This window comes from Sminthopsis crassicaudata, chromosome 2 (assembly GCF_048593235.1).
Source record: "Sminthopsis crassicaudata isolate SCR6 chromosome 2, ASM4859323v1, whole genome shotgun sequence".
NCBI classification, from domain to species: domain Eukaryota; kingdom Metazoa; phylum Chordata; class Mammalia; order Dasyuromorphia; family Dasyuridae; genus Sminthopsis; species Sminthopsis crassicaudata.
Genome location: NC_133618.1, coordinates 577,565,197 through 577,585,335, shown reverse-complemented (window position 1 = coordinate 577,585,335; position 20,139 = coordinate 577,565,197). Strand labels below are relative to the sequence as shown.

The window sequence follows — 20,139 nt, the reverse complement described above, 5'->3', positions numbered from 1 at the left end:
AGAATTCTCAGCTCAACCCTCCCTTTTTATTCCTTAAAATTATTTTTTGGAATCCAGTCAAAGCTATACTAGAGTTGGGACATATATATGTGAAGAGGAATGCTTTCAATACTACGCCTGACAAATGGTCATCTAGATTCTTCTCAAAGAACTACAACAATAGGAAGTCCATTGCCTCCTTTTTGCTTTTGGACAGCTCCAATTAGGGAGTGTTTCCTTATTTCAAATCATTATTTCTATTTGCAGTTTCTACCCATTGATCCTTGACTTGCCCTCTAGTGTCAAACAGAACAAATATAATTTCTTGAATGAATCAGAAAGCATTTATTGAGGGGTTAGTATATGGCAAGTACTGTGCTAAGCACTGGTAATACAGTACAAAAAGTGAGGTAGGCCTTGTCCTCATTTAACTTACTGTCTGATAGAGGGAGGAAACACATAATAGGGTTGTAGTGGCTAGAGAAAGTAGTCTTGGTGTTGGTAATTAAAAGTATAGTGACTTGATCTACAGGGTAGTTAATTAACAACACCTTTTCCAAAAGCCACCATATTGTCCATTTCATTTATGTACTTGGAGCAAGAAGTGGAGAGCAGGGCTGAAGGGTAAAATAGTATATATGATGGAAATAGGCAGATGAGAATAGGGCAGATAGGAAGAATGCTAAAAGTAAAATGAAGTGTTTTAAGTCTTGGATTTGGCTAGATAAGTTTATAGTAATGTAGTCATTCATCAAGATGCCTTAGCTTTAGGGTGAGAGTTCAAAAGCTAAATCAGTTATTTGAGGACAGTTATCATGTGTCCCCTAAGTTTACTCTCTCTAGTTTACACATCATCTTATGACATAATTTCCATTTTTCTCCTATCATGATTTTATTTCCTTAAAAACAGTCTAACCTGTCCAGTCCAACCTACCAGTGACTTTTCCACATTGTGGCATCTTTCAACTTAGCAGTCAATGATTGCCTTTTCAAATTGTGCCACCTTTTTCTTATGCTTTTTAAATTGAGACACCTTATCTTTCTATCCCTTTTTTTGTTGTATCCTTTGTTGTCTTTCTGTTTTTCTATATTGAGACTGACATGTGAACTATCTCGATGAGAAACACTATCCAGTAATGGGAGGAACATCCTCATTCTTTATTCACAACCTTTAGGTTGTGTGGGTCCATGTCTATGGTAGGTTTGCAACTTGTTTAAGGTGAATTGTAAAAGGTGCCCCCGCTATTCCCCATCCTTTTCATTTACAGGAAAAAATTACATTTCCAATTCTGCTGGCTGAGCCCCCTCTCCAGAGACTTTTGTTGAGTCTCTCCTGTGGGAAGAGGAGGGGGAGTCAGGGCTTAGAAACTGGAATTAGACATTGGATTCTAAGCAATTTAGAGGCCTCCAAACACTAGTGATTTCAAGTGTTAAAATTATATTTAATTGAACATTAAGTTTTGAAATTTAAAATGAAAATAGGAAATACAAAAGCTAATGCTCTCAAATAAGGGACATTAATTTATCTACATTGCATAAGCTGAATATTAAAATGGACATTTAATAGCTTAACTAGCAATCAAAATCTACCTAGCTATAAAATGTATCAAGTTAACGTTGCTAAGAAAAAGGTAACTTAGCATTTCCTCTCAATTTGGAATGCAGTTATTGTGATAATAAAGGCTTTTTTTTTTTTTTTTTTTTTTAACATGGACTTTTCTCCCTTTTTGATAAAGAAGCAGAAGAGCAAGTAAGAGCAAGTTGATCTGAGAAAGGACACTTAATAGTCCAATTGCATTCAGGTTCATGGTTCTCTAAGTGGTGTACATAATGATTTCCCCATCAGCCAACAACCCAGAGAGGTGATGTGCTCATATAAGTTATGTACTGTAGGTTCTTAGTTCTTCTCTATAACCCTTATAAGAAAACCCCAGTAGTTAAGGTAGGGCTTTTGTGGAGTTAACACAACACTGCTTAAGATTATGAGAGTACCACATGTTTAACATACATTTATTTACTTTCTAATGGAGGGGTTGGGGGAAGGGAGAGAGATAAAATTTGGAACACAAGGTTTTGCAAGGGTGAGTATTGAAAAGTGTGAATATATTTTGAAAATAAAAGCTAAAAAAAAGAGAGTGCCATAAAATAATAGGTAAAACTCTTAACTACTCTCCTTATAAAGATATACTTAGGATTCTTGGTAGAAAAGAAGAAATTCTATTTATATTATAGAATTCTTTATGTTTTTATGCTTAAGAAAGACAGTAACAGTTTTTTTTGTTACCTTACTCATTCATGATTTCTGTCTTCTTAGAGATAATCTTTTCTGGTGTGTGTATTGTTGGTATAGAAAATAGCTCTTCAGGATTCCAAAGGTTTCGAAACTCAAATCTAATTACATCTCTCAGCAACCCAGTTCTGCCCCAGTTCTGCCCCTGTGAGCAGAATAACCCAACTCTGTTGTTAACTCACCTTGACTGACTTCCCTTAAACAACCTGCTTCCCAGGAAAGTGGCCCAGTATTGTGGAGTAGTGGCTATTTAATGGAGAGACTCACAAGGGTGACAGTCTCATTTTTCCAGTGGTAACAGGGGAAGGAAATATTTAAAACACACAATATTACTGTGATCAAAAGAGAAAAGGGTTAGAAATGACAGTAACCAACAAGTCAACACTGAATATTGTGGTGGAACTGAAGCAGTCTGATATTTAAAACTCAAGGAAAATGTGATTGTAGTCTGAAATGGATAAATATATGGGTCTCAAATAAAAATTATGTTTTTCAAAATGTCACATTTACTCTGAAACCTATTTATCTCCCTCAACAATATCAAGATTAACTATGTGTTCCGCTCAGCTGTATAATAGAGTGGCAAACATATTGAACCACTGACATCACAGGACAGTTGCCAGCAGTATAAAATTAAGCTCCTAATGCTGGGCTCCAGCTTCCTTTTTCTTATAGGTCATCATCTTCATCAGTTGTCTGAGTCATCTGAAAGTCTTGCTCTTGCTGTGCTGTCAGCTGGATCTGTGTCCACATCTGGTGGTACAAGAACAGACATTCCAACAAAATCCAAGTTTGCATCTTCAGTTTATTTTCTAACAAACCAAAGGAGAGGCTTTTCCAAATTGTAGATACTTTTGGCTAAAATGTCCCAGTACCAGGCATTCTTCTTCCTGTGAAAGACATGTGTATACTTTTACATATTCTTGCCAGATCTTTGTGCTGGTTATTATCATATTCATATTATCATATGGAACTCTTAGAGTTAAATTATTTGATAATGGTTCACTGTTTGGATAGATTAACCATCTCTCAGACCACTAAGTTTGTTTTGGCCTACTATATCCCATAAATTGAATTCACTGGTACACAAGGGGTGGCACTCAACATTCAGAAGGGGTACATCATCAAATTAACCAAGTTAAGTGCCATTGTACAAATAGAGTTTTCCAGTACTACCATCATCAACTAATAGAAAGTCTGGCTTTAGGTGGCTATTAGCCTTTCTGCCTCACTGAATTGTGGGGCAGCATGGTCTGCTGGGTAGAAGACATGCCTTGACATTAGGAAGTTCTCTTTTCAAGTCCTGCTTATGGCATATACTGACTTGGGCAGATCACTTAATATTTCAGTACCTTTAACAACTCCTAGAGACTCAGTTGCACATTTGCCTTGGTGAAGGGGATTTCTGGTTTTTTAAATTAAATATTAAAGCTTTCCCATTCCTGGATTGCTACTGGGGAGTCAGCATCACATTTTTCTGTCTCACCAATTTTAGAGTTAATGTGTTATAACAGAAAAAGTACTGCACTAGAGACAGGAGAGACTTGGGTTCAAATCTTGCGACAAGCATATATGAGCAGGTAGCTAGGGGCAAGTCCCTTGCCTTTTTGAACTTCATTTTTCTCATCTACTAAATGGAGTGAATACTTCTAGAGCCTTCTTAAAGAATTGTTCTGAGGATCAACTGAGGCAGTGGTACAAAACATTTTATAAGCTTGAAAGTTGCTCTATAAAGTCAGCTGTTGTCATGATTTGTCTTCTTTTATTTACAGACGCTGCATCCAAGTGGTCCACAAACTCCTTTGTTACCAGAAAAAGTGCCGAGTGCGGTTACATTATACATGGAGAGAACTCTGGTCAGGTAACTACTGCTTCATCCTCGCCCTTGCCTTCAACCTTTCTTTTCAAGAGCATTGAGACTCAGACTTGATTGTTCCTTCGATGACTTTTTAGTTTGTACCTTTTCTCTTTCCCCCTGTTGTAAACACAGTTCACTGCTTTTTAAAACTAAAGTGCCTCTTCTCAAAGGACTTGAGCCAGAGAGGTAGCTGAAGTTATTCTAAGCTTGGGTTCTCCTTTATTTCCATTTGGTGGCATCATATAGACTAGAGGGAGGCCTCTGTTCATTTCCATAGGATGAATCTCAGGAAGAATGTCACAGAGGATGGGGAGGGGAATCCTATTTTTTCTGTTGCATCTGGCATTATTACTGTTTACAGACAGTGTAGATTCTACTACTCCCTCAATGCTAGAGACAAAAGCAGCAAATTACAGTGTTTACTTGGGTCGTCTGATGGATTTGGCAGTCCAATTGAGCCATTACCACCCTCTGTAAGCAGAGTGGGTCTCTTTTAAGGATGTGCTAATGTGAGTTTCCCACCCCTTTCCTTTTGTGTGGCTAAATCAAAGAGGTAGAGGAAAAAAGGAGAGGGGGCAGGCTTCTGGTCGCAAATGCTAGTGGGTGACAAGTGGGTTTGCTCGGCCTGGTAGCACCACCTCCTGAACTGTCAGAGATGAATAGGGGCAAGAGTCAAGAATGGCTCTGCCTTCCCCCTCTGGACTGTCAGCAGAAGAGGCTGTGTCAGTGTCTGGTGCTGTAGGAAGATCCAGCAGCAATCAGCTTCGTTATATAGAGTGTGTCTGCCTTGTTTTGGCGGGTGGTTTCCTCCCAACCCAATTTGACTCCAAATTTAGCTCTTCATAAAGAGAAGGAGAAATCTTTAATTATTGGATTAACAAGTTCTTTGTAGTTTTCTTCTGTGATTATGAAGAAAGGAGAGAAGCGGAGAGGGGGGAGGAAGGAGGGACAGAAAGAAGGAGAGAAGGAGAATTATATGTATAGCATTACTGATACTTGGATAGTGAGAGATGTATGAAATCACCAAATGTGAAAGACGTTTGTACTTTGTAATGAGTGTGTTGCAAATTATTATTGTTGTGTTTTTTCAGCAATAGAGTTGTGACTGTCACATTCTGAAAACTGAGTATTGAAGAGTAAAAGCTGGAATTGTAGAGAGAGACAGAGAGAAAGAAATAAGATAGAGAGTGGAAGAGAGAGAGATTATGTGTGTGTTGTGTGTTTATGTGTGTGTGTGTGTGCGTGTTGTTTGTTTATGTAGCTGCATGAATTTATAACCATATAAATACAGTTTGCTTCTTTCCCTAGGACAGATGACTATTTTGTCCTGTATTCTGTGCTGCGTTAGTCATTATCATTTATCTTTGCCTTCTGCCTTTTCTGAGTCTCCTTCAGATCTTACTTTTTCCTTTTATTCCTTGGGTTTTCCCTTCTATCCTTATACTTTAGTCTAGGCCTCTGGCTTAAGTGATAATTTGAAACTACATTGTCATCCTCTTTCTTTCTCATTTTTTCCTAAAAGCAAAGGCATAAATCTGATTATCACTTTCATGCTCAAACCCTTCATTGTCTCCCTCTTGTCTCTAATACAGGTTCTTTCTGGCTTTTAAAGCCTCCCATAACCTGATTCTAGCCTCTCATTCCAGTCATACTTCACATTACTCTCCTGTATTTATTCTTCTTCTGGTCATATCAGACTACTGGCTGTCCTTTGAATTTGATATCCTTTCTCCTACCTCTATGCATTTGCACAAGCCATATCCTATACCTGGATATACTTCCTTCGTCTACTTTACTTTTTAAAATCCTACCTTTCTTCTCAGTTCAGTTTAGGGACCACTTCCCTAAAGCCTTCCCTGGCCCCTCTTATTGCTCATGCTTTTCAAATTATTTTGTATTATATTTATTTGTATATATATTTATTTCCTATCTCCCAACTATAGTATAAGTTTCTTGAAGGTAAAGATCTTTTTCATTTTTTTCTTTATATTCCAAGTGCTTGACAGTTTGCTAAATTGTTGAATCTTCTTCACCTCAGCCTATGTGTATGTAATCTATTACTTCTTTTATTTTCCCATTATAGAAAGATATTTTTTTCTCTGGCCCCAGACTGGCCTAGACATTAATTTCCCTTTTAGGTTCTTTAACCTAGCCTAGAAGTGGGCTATGCTCCTTTGATCAGGTAAATGATGGTAGGTGAATCACATAGCCATATGTGGATCTGAGTAGTGCCAGGGTTCATTGCAACATAGCAGAGACAGTGTCAGAACTGATAGAGTACATGTGTAACTCAGGACATTTCAGGAAAAATACACATTTCCCCGAGAAGAGGATGTGGCATTTGGATGCTTTCTTGCCTGTATCTACATAGGATTCTAGATATGCTTTCAAATTATCCCCCTATGATCTCAAAATTTTCCCACCATGGAAAGGTTGCTCTTCTCTTTGCTGAAGGCAAACTCTTCTTCATCCATTCTACTTTCTCTGTCAGATTATCCCCACTGTCATTTTTACTCACTTTTTCTAATCTTTTTCTCTGTCTACTGGTTCCTTCTCTGTTGTCCATAAACATGTCCTTGTCTCCCCATTCTTTAAAAAAAGATCTTAACTGATCTGATTATCCCTGTTAATAATCATTCTATTTTTTTCTTAATATTGTTGGATAAATTCCTTGAGAAAACTATGCACTAAGTACTTCTCTTTTAATTTTCTTTTCAGTATAAATTCCAACTTTATTCTACTGAAACTTCTCCCTCCAACGTTAACAGTGTTTTCTTTCTGACTTTAATGGCCTTTTTTTCATTACTCATCCTTCTTGATTTTATTTGGCATTATTGGTTATCCTCTCCTCTTTATGGCATTATTTACTCCTGGTTCATTTCATGACATTGCTTTCTCCTGGTTTTCCTACCTGTTTGCTCCTTTTCACTCTCTTTTACTGAAACTTTATCCAGGTCATGTATACTAACTATGGTTATCATCCCTAAGTAGCTGTCCTAGAACTACTTTCCCCCCTCATCTTTTCTGGATTCAATTATCATTTTTGTGTAGATGATTCCCAGAGCTGTATAACTAGTCCTAATCTCTTTCCAGTCTTGTATTACTAACTGCCTCTTGGATATTTTACTGTGTGTCCTCATAGGCATCTTAAACTCAGCATGCTTGAAATAAAACTTATTTTCCCTTCACATACTTCCTTCTTTCCATAGTACTTCAGGGACACCACTATCTTCTGTCACCCAGATTCACAACTTCAGTATCATTCCCAAACTCTTTGTTTTCACTCACCCTCACATATTTATTGTCTTGTTAAATCTTAGGGTCATTTTCAACTTCACAGGATCTCTCACATATGTACCCTTTTTCTCTATTGTCACATTACCATCCTTTTATTGGTCCCCTGTAATATTCTTCTCTAAAATGTAATCTTCTCTGGGAGCAGGTTTCTTGGGAGATTCTGGGGGTAGCCTTCCTTTCAGTTCAGTAATCACCCCAAATGCAGCCAGGTATTAAAGTCCAAATCCTTTATTGCCTCTTTCTAAGTCTTGCTGCTTTTCCTGCTGCCCGGTTAGCTTTCTTAGAGGCCTTCTGTAGTCTTGGTTCCTAGAGCTTGAGCTCTGGCTTCTGAATCTCCCCAACTGAATCCTGGTTGAGGCTCCTAGCTTATAGATGCTCTCCTGAAGGTATGAATCTTGTAGAACTCTAGTAAGTACTAAGTACATGTACTGAGCTAGAGAACTGTTAAATATCATGCTAAATAATCATTGTTTCTATCAATTCCACTGACTTAGCACCTTGTTTCAAGTTCTGGCCCTTTACAGTCTCCATCACTTCTTGACTTCTAATTGTTTTCTTGGCTTCAAGCCTTTCCTTGCTCTTATCTATCTTTCACTGATTCACAATGATTTTCCTGAAGCTTAGTATGGACCATGTTACCTTCTACTCAATAAACTCCAGTAGCTTTCTGTTGCCTCCAGGATAAATATAAAAGTTTTATCTTTGTCATTTAAAGCCCTTTACAGCCTGGTTCCTTCTTGTTTTTCTAGTCTTCTTACACTATACCCTCTCCCATATATTCTCATCCAGCTGTACTGGTCTACTTGCCATTCTCCAAATTTGGCACTGCTTCTCACCACTTCATACCTCTTTACTTATCTTTCCGATGCTTCCCCATATTCTGTGGTTGTTGTCTGCCTTAGTTTTCATTAGTTTCTTGAAGTTTGAGCCAGGGAGTAATTAATAAAGCTGAAACTTCCATTTGATCTTGGTGTTTGTGCTGAAGTTCCCACATGAGCTTAGCTTCAGCTTCCCTTTGGGAGGATGGGGTGAGCCCTGTTGGCTCCTCCTCACTCACTGCTAACTTGCACTTTCCCTGCTTCCCTTAAAATCTCATTACAAGTAAATTCTCCCTTAAGGAAGTCTTTGTTAGTGTCCTTCCCTCTGCTCCACTAAGATTATTTTCCTTCTCCAGGATTATTTCCATTTACACTGTATAATATGGAACATAATTATTTACATATGGTCTCCCCCATTAGAATGTGAGCTCCTTGAAGACAGCAGCTGTGTGCTTTGCCTTTCTTTGTATCCCCATCATTGTGGGGAGCACAGTGCCTGGCATATAATAAATGCTAAATAAATTTTTGTTGACTTACTGACAGCTGTCTTTGAAGGAGCCTTCAATGGTTTTATACTGATTAATCATTGATTGCTTTGCAGAATTTCTGCTTTAGGTCTTCTAGACATACCCTGCATCTGCAGCCTCCTTTCTTCTTTCTTTCACATTATCTTGGGTCTCGAAGCCATCATCCCAGCTCTGTTTCAGGCCTCATTCCATCTGTAAACTCTCTTGCTTGGTTTGCGACTCATCCTTTTTCTTGTTCACAGCTTCATAAGTCCTGACTTGTCAGACATTTCTGCTTCCTCTCTATCTCCTCAGATGGTCTTGTCAGTTCATCTTTTCTCAAGATCCAGTTCAGAATCCACATGTTGGTTTTGGTCATTCTTGGACATTTTCTTCCTCTCTTAACAGTTTGTAATTTTCATGGCTTGTTTAAATGAGAATAGCCAACTTTAGTCTTTTTATCTCATTCCAACTGTTACCTAGTTGTAACTTTCCCTCCCATTATCAATTTTTCCTGGTCTCTCTCTGAACATAGAATTTTTCTTTATTAAAAACTTCAAATCATTTGGGGTTACAGATTGCTTGAAATTTGGTCTCAGAAATGTTTGTAGTGTGGCTTGAACTCTGCTTGACTTGATAAGAATTTTGCACTGTAGAATCTCAGTAAGAGCTTCAATACTTTGGTTGGAGAACTGTCCTGAAAAAGGGACAACTTCTCATAGGTTAAACTGAATACTTGCCCCAATATATTTTACATTCAATTGAATTTACATTTATACCAAACTAATATATACCTTCTCTTTGTTCTTTCCCCATCTCTTTGTCTTCATCTCTATCTTTCCTCTTCTTCTGTATGTCAGTTTCATATCATTTATTTGTATGCTAGCTCTCTGCTTCAGTTTCCCTTTTAAAAAATAATAGATTTTTATTAATATCTGTGGTTTTTCTCATACCTAGATTTTCCCTTGCATCCTCTTCTCAGAGACTCATTGCTTATAACTAAGATTTTTTTTTTTTTTTAAGAGGAAGGTAAACTTTTTTTTTTTTTTTTTTTTTCCTGAGGCTGGGGTTAAGTGACTTGTCTGGGATCACACAGCTGGGAAGTATTAAGTGTCTGAGACCAGATTTGAACTCGGGGTCCTCCTGAATTCAAGGCTGGTGCTCTATCCATTGCACCACCTAGCTGCCCCCCAGGAAGGTAAACTTTTTAAAAATCCGGGAAGACTGAACAAAGTATTGAAAATATTTGATGTGATATGCCTTCTCCCACGTCTGTTGGACTCCTCATTCTTACAGAGAAACAGGGAATGGTATCTCCTCATCTGTTTTCTTTGGAGCCAAGTTTGTTCTTTACTAAACCTTAACAATATTCAGTTTCAATTGTTCTGTGGTTGTTGTCTGCCTTAGTTTTCATTGGTTTCTTGAAGTTTGAGCCGGGGAATAATTGATAAAGCTGAAACTTCGATTTAATCTTGATGTTTGTGCTGAAGTTCCCACGTGAGCTTAGCTTCATCTTCCCTTTGGGAGGATGGGGTGAGCCCTGTTGGCTTTTCCTGGAATCCCAGTTCCTTGTATTCCTACAGGGAGATTCAGAGTAGCTGGTGTTAAGGAAAGCTGCAGAATACACTACCACCTCTGAGGCAGTCAGAGCCTAAAACAACATGTAATATATTATGATCAGTAAGAGTAAGCTTGTGGCTCTAATGGATCCTGCCCACTCCTTGGCTGGGGCTACCCCTTCCATGTTGGCATGCCAGTATTTTCAATGTTTTTCTGCCTTCTGGACATATGGATTAGAGGGAGGCAAATGAAACTCCTGGCTTCTGGGCTGGGCTGTTACCATTGATGTGTGTGCATGTGTGTGTGCGAGCACGCATGCGCACATGCACACACACACTACACACTCCAATCTGTGAATTACATTTCATTTGTAAGGCATTTGTGGTGAGATCAGTCACACAGGTCTTTAGATGTCTGAGGGAAGCAGGCCAGGAGCTGAGTACCTTCTGTCATTTGGAAGGTGGGTGTTAAATAGCTCTGTCCTTGGAATGTTGGTTTTCACATTGATAGTCTGGATCTAGCAGCCGCTGGATTCAGGACAGTCCATTGCTGTGCCAAATAGGATTCATTTGGAGACCCCTTGTATTGATCTTGTTAGAGAAAATCCATTTTTTTTAGGTGTTTCACATATGATTTGAAGACACATTCTGCCGTACAACTTTTTTCCCCCACTACTGATTGTGTGGGTAAAAGCCCTGGCTTTCTCTTTTTTTTTGTAGCTGTCTATTTATATGATGCCTGTCACCATGGCATCTGAATATTTGGGAAGTATAATTAGGTTAATTTCAGTTGCAGTATAAAAGGGAGAAAGATCTATTTCTTGGCATTGCTCTCTCCTTGTAATAATTTTTTTTTTTTGGCCAGCTGGTGAAAGGTTAGAAAGATCTTTCCAGATCAGAGACCTCTTGTAAATTGGCAGTTTCATTCTCAGTGAGGAAAGGGGGAGCCTGCCTGGTGCTGGGGGCAGGGTGACATCTTCTGTGGTCCCTCAAATCTTTCAGCCGTTAAAAAATACCAGGTGGAGGGTTTAATGATGGTTCTTTGTTTGCTGATGACACTTGTCTCTCCCTGGTGAAATGAGCACAATAGTCTCTAGACATCTTAGAGCTAGAGACCATCTGCTCTCTGGTCCTTTTACCTGTAGCCTCAGGCCCCACCTGCATGGCCAGAGATAAAAATTTTAGAGTGATGGATCAAAGCCCCTGAAAGCAGCATCAGGGGTGTGTTTGGACTTTCTAAATATAGATTTCCCCCAGTTTATGAGGGATCATGTTTTCAGTAACTTGACCTCATTATTCCTGCTAGAGTCAGAGACCTTTGGGAAAGGGTAGTGACGCTTTCAGTTTCCTTCTTATCTTTTTTCTCTGTTCCTCAGAGGCATGGATTGCTTTTTAACAAAGTTAGCTTTGGGAATCTTTGTGATTTTAAGGCTATTAACAGAACAGAAGGATGAGTAGAATGTTTGGGAGAAACATAGAGTAGGTGAAAAAGGCTTCTTGGAATCAGCTGATTTTGCTTTTGTTGTAGGAATAAAGGAGCCCTGGGGAAATCACCTGCATGTAAACGGCAAACTAAAGACATAGATGGGTTTAAAGATAGATTTGCACTGGCATTTTGCACTGCACATTATTTGTGGATCACAGATCTTTTTACCCTTTAACTCCACCACATCCCTCTGTGACAAGTCATTATTTTTTATCCCAGTTTGGAATAGAATGGACTGGAGATAATGGAGAGGTTAAGTGATTTGTCAGGGATCATGGAATCAGTCACTATTGGAGTCATGATTAGAACTTGAAGTTCCTGACTCCCAGGCTCAGATGTAGATCACTAAGCAACACTTGCCTCCCCATTGGAATAAAGGTCTCCAAAGCCCCCAAACCAATCTGTTCAGCTTCAGTGTGCTAAATAGCATCCAAAGCTTTCACAGGTTTGTATGTGTGAGAGAGAGCAGGAAAGAGAGAGAGAGAAAATGGGGGAGAGGAGAGAGGGAGTGAGGGAGAGAGAAAAAATGAGAGAGAGAAAAGGAAGGAGGGAGGGAGAGAGATGAGGGGGAAGGGAAAGGAAAGAGAGAAAGCGGGAGGGAAAGAGTAGGGGGGTGGGAGAGATAGAGATATCTCCTACAGCCTGACATTTCAGATACCTACAGGGAAAAATGGAAAATTCAACTAATAATACGGTTTCCAAATCAATCCAACCCCTTTGGACACATTTCCAGGAGCAGGAGTTCTTAACCTTTTTGTGTCAAGAACCCCTTTGGTAGTCTGCAGAAGCCTGTGAACTCTTTAGAGTAAGATATACTGCCTGTACTTTTTTTATGGAAAGAAATGGTAAGTTTTACTTAGAAGTTAATGAAAATAAAAATGTAATTTTTTTTTCTATCTGAGTTCAAGTCCCTGTGAAATTTATGCCCCATAGAATGTAGGTTAATAATCTCTGCTCTATGTGATAATTGTGAAAATATGTATAGAAGAACTTCACATGTTTAATATACTGGATTACTTGCCATCTAGGGGAGTGGATGGGGGAAGGGAAGGAAAAAAAAATTTGGAGCACAAGGTTTTGCAAAAGTGTATGTTGAAAATTATCTGTGCATATATTTTGAAAATAAAAAAAACTTTAATAAAAATTTTTTTAAAAAAAGAATCTCTGCTCTAAAAGTTTGATACAGGTTGATCTCTCAAAGCTGAACTCTGAAAGAGAGCCTTTTTTAAAAAAAGGATTTTATTGATATGTTTTGTTTTTACATCACCTATATTTCACTCTGTAACCTTTCCTCTCAGAGCTATGCATTATAACAAAGCATTTTTGGTTTTTGGCAGTTCTTCTACATATATTTCCATATTTATCATGCTGCACACACAATTCATATCAAAAAAGAAAAAATGAGAAAATAAAAGTATGCAAACAACAACAAAAAATGTGGTGATCCACATTCAATCCCCACAGTTCCCTTTCTGGATACAAATGGTTCTCTCCTTCACAAGTCTATGGGAATTGGCCTAAATCACCTCATTGTTGAAAAGAGCCAAGTTCATCAGAGTTGATTATCACATAATCTTGTTACTATATACAATGTTCTCTTGGTTCTACTCACTTTATTTTGCATCAGTTCATGTAAATCTCTCCAGGCCTTTCTGAAAATATCCTGCTGATCATTTCTTGTAGAACAATAATATTTTTTATAACATTCATGTGGCCTAATTTATTCAGTCATTCCCCAACTGATGGGCATCAACTCAGTTTTTACTTCTTTGCCACTATAAAAATTGCTGCAACAAACACTTTTGCACATGTGGGTCCCTTTACCCCCTTTTTTAATCTCTTTGGGATATAAGTCCAGTAGAGACACTGCTGGTCAAACAGTATGCACAGTTGGATAGCCCTTTGGGTATAGTTCCAGAATAGTTTGATTCATTCACAATTCCACCTACAATGTATTAGTGTCCCAGTTTTTCCACATCCCCTCCAACATTTATTATCATCATCATTTTTATCACTATCATTATCTTTTCTTATCATCTTAGCCCATCTGAGAGGTGTGAAGTGGTACCTCAGAGTTGTTTTAATTTGCATTTCTCTAATCAATAGTGATTTAGAGCATTTTAAAAAATATTTCTTGGGCCGGTAGATGGTACAGTGGATAGATCACAAGCCCTGAAGTCCGGGAAGACCTGAATTCAAATGTGACCTCAGACACTTAACACTTCCTAGCTGTGTGACCCTAGGCAGGTCACTTAACCCCAATTGCCTCAGCAAAAAACAAAATAAAAACAAAAACAAAAACCTTTTCCCTTTTTTTTAATTAAAGCCTTTTATTTTCAAAACATAGATAATTTTCAACATTCACCTTTGCAAAATCTCATATTATAAATTTTTTCCTTCCACTCCCTTCACTCCCTCCCCCAATGGCAAGTAATCCAATATATGTTAAACATTTTGCAATTCTTCTATGCATAGTTCCACAATTATCATGTAGAACATTTTTTTTTCAGATGACTAGAAAGGGTTTTAATTTCTTCATCTAAAAATCGTCTATTCATTTCCTTTGACCACTTATCAATTGGAGAATGGCTTCTATTCTTATAAATTTGGGTTAATTTCCTATATATTTTAGGAATGAGATTTGCCATCTAGGGGAGTGAATGGGGGAAGGGAAGGGAAAAAAATTTGGAACACAAGTTTTGCAAAGGTGAATGTTGAAAATTGTCTGTTGGGGGCAGCTAGGTGGCGCAGTGGATAGAGCACCAGCCCTGAATTCAGGAGGACCTGAGTTCAAATGTCATCTCAGACACTTAACATTTCCTAGCTGTGTGACCCTGGGCAAGTCACTTAACCCCAGCCTTAGGGGGGGAAAAAAGAAAAGAAAAAAAAGAAAATTATCTGTGTATATGTTTTGAAAATAAAAACTCAGAACTCTTGGATGTAAAAAAAATTTTTTTTCCCAGTTTTCTACTTCCTTTCTAATCTTGGCTGCAGTGGTTTTGTTTGTACAAAAAGTTTTAAATTTCATACAAATTATCCATTTTGTGTTTCATAATGTTCTCTAGTTCTTCTTTAACCATAAATTTCTTCCTTCTCAACAGATCTGAGAGGTAGACACTATCCCTTGCTCTCTTAATTTACTTATAGTATCACTCTTGTTTAAATCATGAACCCATTTTGACCTTATCTTGATAAAAGGTGTTAGGTGTTGGCCAGTGCTTAGTTTCTGCCATACTGTTTTCCAATTTTCCCAACAATTTTTATCAAGTAGTGAGGTCATATCCTAGAAACTGAAGTCTTGGGTTTATCAAACACTAGATTATTATAGTCATTGATTATTGTGTTTTGTAAGCATAATCTCTTCTGCTGATCAACTACTCTTTCTTAGCCAGTACCAAATGGTTTTGATGATCTCTGTAAAGCATTTTTTAAATAATAGCTTTTTATTTTTCAAAATACATGCAAAGATAATTTTCAGTATTCATCCTTGCAAAAACTTTTGTTCCCAAAGTATTTTAAAAAAGAGAATTGAGAAAAAAATTCAGTAAAATCAGTCAACACATTAATAAATATGTAACATTATATGCAGTGGTTGAAATCCATGAATCATCACCACTGAAAAGGAGCAGGGGAAAGTATCTGTCCTATCTTTTCTTTGGAGTTGGGCTTGGTCATTATAATTTCAGAACTTGTGTGATTGGTATTCTTTGCATTTACATTGTGGCAGTTATTGTGTATATTATTTTCCTAGATATGTTTATTTCACATTGTTTTAATTCGTATAAGACTTTCCATGCTTCTCTCTACTGATAATTTTCATAATTTCTTATAGCACAGAAATATTTTATTGCATTAATGTGCCAAAATTTGTTTAGCCGTTCCGTAATTGATAGACATTTACTTTGTGTCCTGTTTTTTATTGCCATAAAAAGTGCTGCTACAAAGATTTATATGGAGCCAATTTTTTAGAATTACTTATTTGGAATTGTAAGGAACGAAAATTCCCAAAAGACAGTTTCTGGGTAAATAATAATTAAATAAATTAATAAGTATTAATTAGATGAGCTAATAATAAATATATTGATGATCACTGGTATCTCTTGACAACAAAAGACCCCATTATAGAGATCCCTGAATGTTTAAATGCCTTTGGAAAACGTGGGGGGGGTGTAAAGGTAAAATCAAACCTGACTGGTGAATAATTATTGAAGGGGTAGGCATATTAATGAGGAGATGTTTTAAAAGTCTTCAGCTCCACTTGCTGAGAATGAGGCTTGATCATGAGACTTAATTAAATATCTCCAACAATCTGGAGAAAGTAAATCTATTTCTCCTCATACCACTCTCTAGTTGGTTTTCTTCTTCATGAGCTGGGTCATCCTAAACTCTAGTGGAGAGTACAAGGACATAGACTGGTTGCTTTTGGGCTGGAATTCATCTAGATTAGATTTTTACATTGTAAACAAAAGTAAGGTCTCCAAATTGAATGGAGCCTGGCCCACATCATAGAACATATACCTCGAGGATTAGGCCAATCTCATCTATCAGTCTTGTCCTTTAAAGACTAGCTGAATGGTCTACAGGGGCTAGACCCTGAATGAAGAAATAGAAAGGAAAACCTTAACTCTAATTTAATAATTGATTATTATTATAATAGCAAAATAATAATTTCTCTCAGAATATATGCCTAGGAGTAGAATCTCTGGGTAAAAGAATGTGGACATTGTATTTTAGTCACTTAATTTGCATAATGCCAAATTGTTTTCCTGAACCTTTATGCCCATTCATGAGTCTACCAACAACCCATTACTGTGCTTATTTTCCTGCAATCCTTTTAACCTCAATTATTTCCATCTTTTGTTATTTTAGCCAGCTTGGTGGGTGTGAAGTATAATCTCAGAGTTGTTTTATTTTACACATTACTTTTTTAAAAATTCCATTCAATTTTATTTTCAGTTCCAGATTTTTTCTCTTTCCTTCTCACCTTGCTCACTCAGGTTTCAATTTATACTGGATCAGTCAGCAAGCATTTAGTAAGTACATAGTAGTTTCCAGGAATTATCACCAGGAGCTAGGCATATAGATACAATAAATGAAACAATTGTTTCCTACTCTCAAGGACTTTACATCATAATGGTAGAGAGTATATAGAGAAATGCATGTAATACAAATATCAAGAGAATAAATTAAAAAACAAAATCCAAAAAGTTAAATACAGAGTAGTTTTGGAGGAAGGTCAGGAAAGGGTTCACATAGATGGTGGTGCTTTGAGCCAAATCTTTAAAGAAAAGATGAAGAAAAAAAAAAAAGAAAGAAAAGATGCATTTTTTAAGATGGAGATGAGGAGGGATTGCATGCCAGTCTTGGGAGATATCCAGTGAAAAGAAAGGTGATACAGAGCCACATAGAAGCAGCAGAGAAAAGACCTATTTGGTTGGCTTGCTGAGCAAATTTCTCAAAGATTTCATGAGGATGCCATTTCAAAATTTTAGCTCCTCTGGTCAATGAACCTTCAGTTTTTTGATCCTCAGTGTTGAAAAGGTGTTAGGATTACCAGGTGAGAACTCAGGTTGTCTGGACAGTAACAAGGTGAGAACTCAGGTTGTCTGGACAGTGACAAGGTGAGAATTCAGGTCGACTTGACAGTTCTCTGGCTCAGACTTTTGGTTCGAGCCTTTAAAGGGAGTTTACACCTTAGGAATTCTAAGAGGAGCAAGTTCATTGGTGGAAGTATTTCCCCATGCCCGATTGAATTCTCACCTGCCTATTCTCTGGGAGGTTAAAAGAAGGGCAGCATTGGGTCTGAGAGAATTGACTCTGGGATAGGGTTTTGACGCCAGGCAGGCTGAAAGGAGACCAGTCTGATTTGAGGAAGGAAGGACAAGAGTTGGAGAAGATTCAGAGCTCCCAAGAAATCTGTGCACAGAGGAAAAGATTTTACAGATCTCCTCCCACAGAAGGATTATAATTGAGCAGACGACCGGTCCCTCACAATTCGAGAACTTTACATATTGGCGTCCACAACGTGGGGCAAGGACTTTTGCTTATCCTGACAAGGACTTATTCTAAGCCCTTCAGAGGAGCTAGACTGGACCATCGCAATTTGGCGCCCGAACAGGGACACTTAGTAAGAACCTAATAAAAAGGCATCGCTAATAAGAGCACAGTAGGGGAATGGAGCGGCAACCACTCCTGAGTACATAACTCACTGACCCTAAAATCAGGAAAAACGGAGGCAGAGATGGCTTGAATATAGCAGTTTTCTCTTGCTGTTTTGTTTTTCAAACAAATATTGAATTTGATCTGCCTCTTTATTTAACCCCTTTAATTCTCTGATATATGAGAAGCTGTGCTAGGTAGATATACTCTACCCTCTTCAGGATGAGGAGCTATTTTTTGATATATTACAGTGTTACAACTAAATAAAAAAGATTATTAAGCGTTATTTTGCATGCAGGACATTGGGCTTCAAGAGATACCAAGGCTAATGAAATATAATTTCTTCTGATACACAATTTAGACTGTGGTAAAAGGGGTAAAAAAACATCAACTCAACTAACATACAAAATGTTATATGATAAGTGGATTATAAGAACATTTTGTGAATGATTGATGGTCAGCCACAGGTTGTGACATTTAAGATCTGGTGAAAAGAAGAAAAGGGAGGGCTTTACAGCATAGGCAAAGACATGGAAGAACAGAACATTTTGGAGGGTATGGTGGAGAGAAGGGCAGTAAGAAGGGTAGGGTGGAATCACATTATGGAGGGTCTTGATTGTCTTCTTTGGTAAATTTAAGTTAATTTCCACTAATAAAAAAATCTATTTTGTTTCCATTGGGAAAAAAAAAGGAAAGAAAAAGATGCTTATAACACGTGTTTAGTCAAACAAAATAAATTTTAGAATTGCTTAAAGTATCCAAAAATTGTTTTGAGTATAAATTTTTAAAAATTTACTTAATAGTAATTTTTTCCAATTACATGTAAAGATAAAATTTTAGCATTCATTTTTATAAAATTCTGAGTTCCAAATTTTTTTCCCTCCCTTCGCTCCACAAGACAGCAAACAATTTGTTATATGTTACACATGTACAGTCATGTTAAAGATATTTCAAAATTAGTCATGTCATGAAAGAAGAATCAGAACAAAAGAAAAACTATGAGAGAAAAAACAAACCAAAAATAAAAGGGCAAAGAGTATGTTTCTATTTGTTTTCAGACTTCATAGTTCTTTCTCAGAATGTAGATAGCATTTTCCATCATGGGTCTTTTGGAATTGTCTTGGATCATTCTGTTGCTGAGAAGAGCTAATTCCATCATAGTTGATATTGCACAATGTTGCTGTTACAGTGTACAATGTCCTATTTCTCTTTAGTTCTTAAATGTAAATTTTGAGACAAGAAGGTAGATAGACAGACAGACAGACAGACACACACACACACACACACACACACACACACACACACACACACACTCCACTCCTTTTCTCTTTGAATAGTTTACGCAAACTCTTTACTCCAAAGATTAGAAGAGATGTCTCTGGATCCTTAAATCCCTAATGGTTCTCTACAATACTACAAAGAGCAGGTTAATCTAATGGTGGATGGCCAATTTCTTGCTTCCAAAACGTACCCTCTTCCTTTGTATGTCAACTTTCAAAATCGTTCTGAGTCCCCAGGAAATTATTCCTCTTGTCAGAAACCATCTTTGATATTCCTAAAACACTTATCTGAACCATATCACTCCTTTGCTCAGTTAACTTCAGTGGCTCCCTGTTACCTCTTTGATAAGTACGGATTTTTCTGGTTAGCATTTAAAGTTCTTAATTTGGTTACATCCTACCTTTTCTAGGTTCTACTAGACCTTCTTTGGTCTAGTCAAACTGATCTTTTTGCTATTTTTATGCAACAGAGATAAAATGTTCTGATCTCTCTCTTTTTTTGTTCTTGTTTTTTTTTTTTTTTTTTTTTGCATAGGCACTCTCTCATGCCTGAATACTTCTTTTCAGTTCTGCTTTTTGGAACCCCTAGTTTCCTTCAAAACTCAGCTGTAGCATCACCTCCTCCCTAAGGTTTTTCTGAATCCCTGAGTTTCTAGAACTTATTCTTCAAAATTATTTTGTATTTATCATGTATAATCTATTAGGAGTACCTGTTGTTTCTCCCCACAGAATGTATACTCCTTGTAGATAGGAATTGCTTCTCTTTTGTCTTTGTATTCCCAGCACCTTGGATAATTTCTGGCAGATAGTAGGGTCTTAATAAATGCTTTTGGAACGATTGATTTCCTCCCTTCCTGGTAGAGGAAAGGGAAATGTGAAAGAGGGAAACATTGAAGATGTTTTCATT

General features: G+C 37.4%; 1 protein-coding gene across 4 annotated transcripts in view; it reads left to right on the top strand.

The window, feature by feature from the left end:
- Window positions 1-20,139, top strand: part of ARMH3 (armadillo like helical domain containing 3) — a 214,464-nt gene that overhangs the window by 69,688 nt on the left and 124,637 nt on the right. For all 4 annotated transcript variants that reach the window (XM_074295399.1, XM_074295400.1, XM_074295397.1 and 1 more), the window contains one exon: window positions 4,042-4,130. In XM_074295399.1, the coding sequence (XP_074151500.1) occupies window positions 4,042-4,130 (89 nt within the window). The remainder of the gene's footprint in view (window positions 1-4,041; window positions 4,131-20,139) is intronic.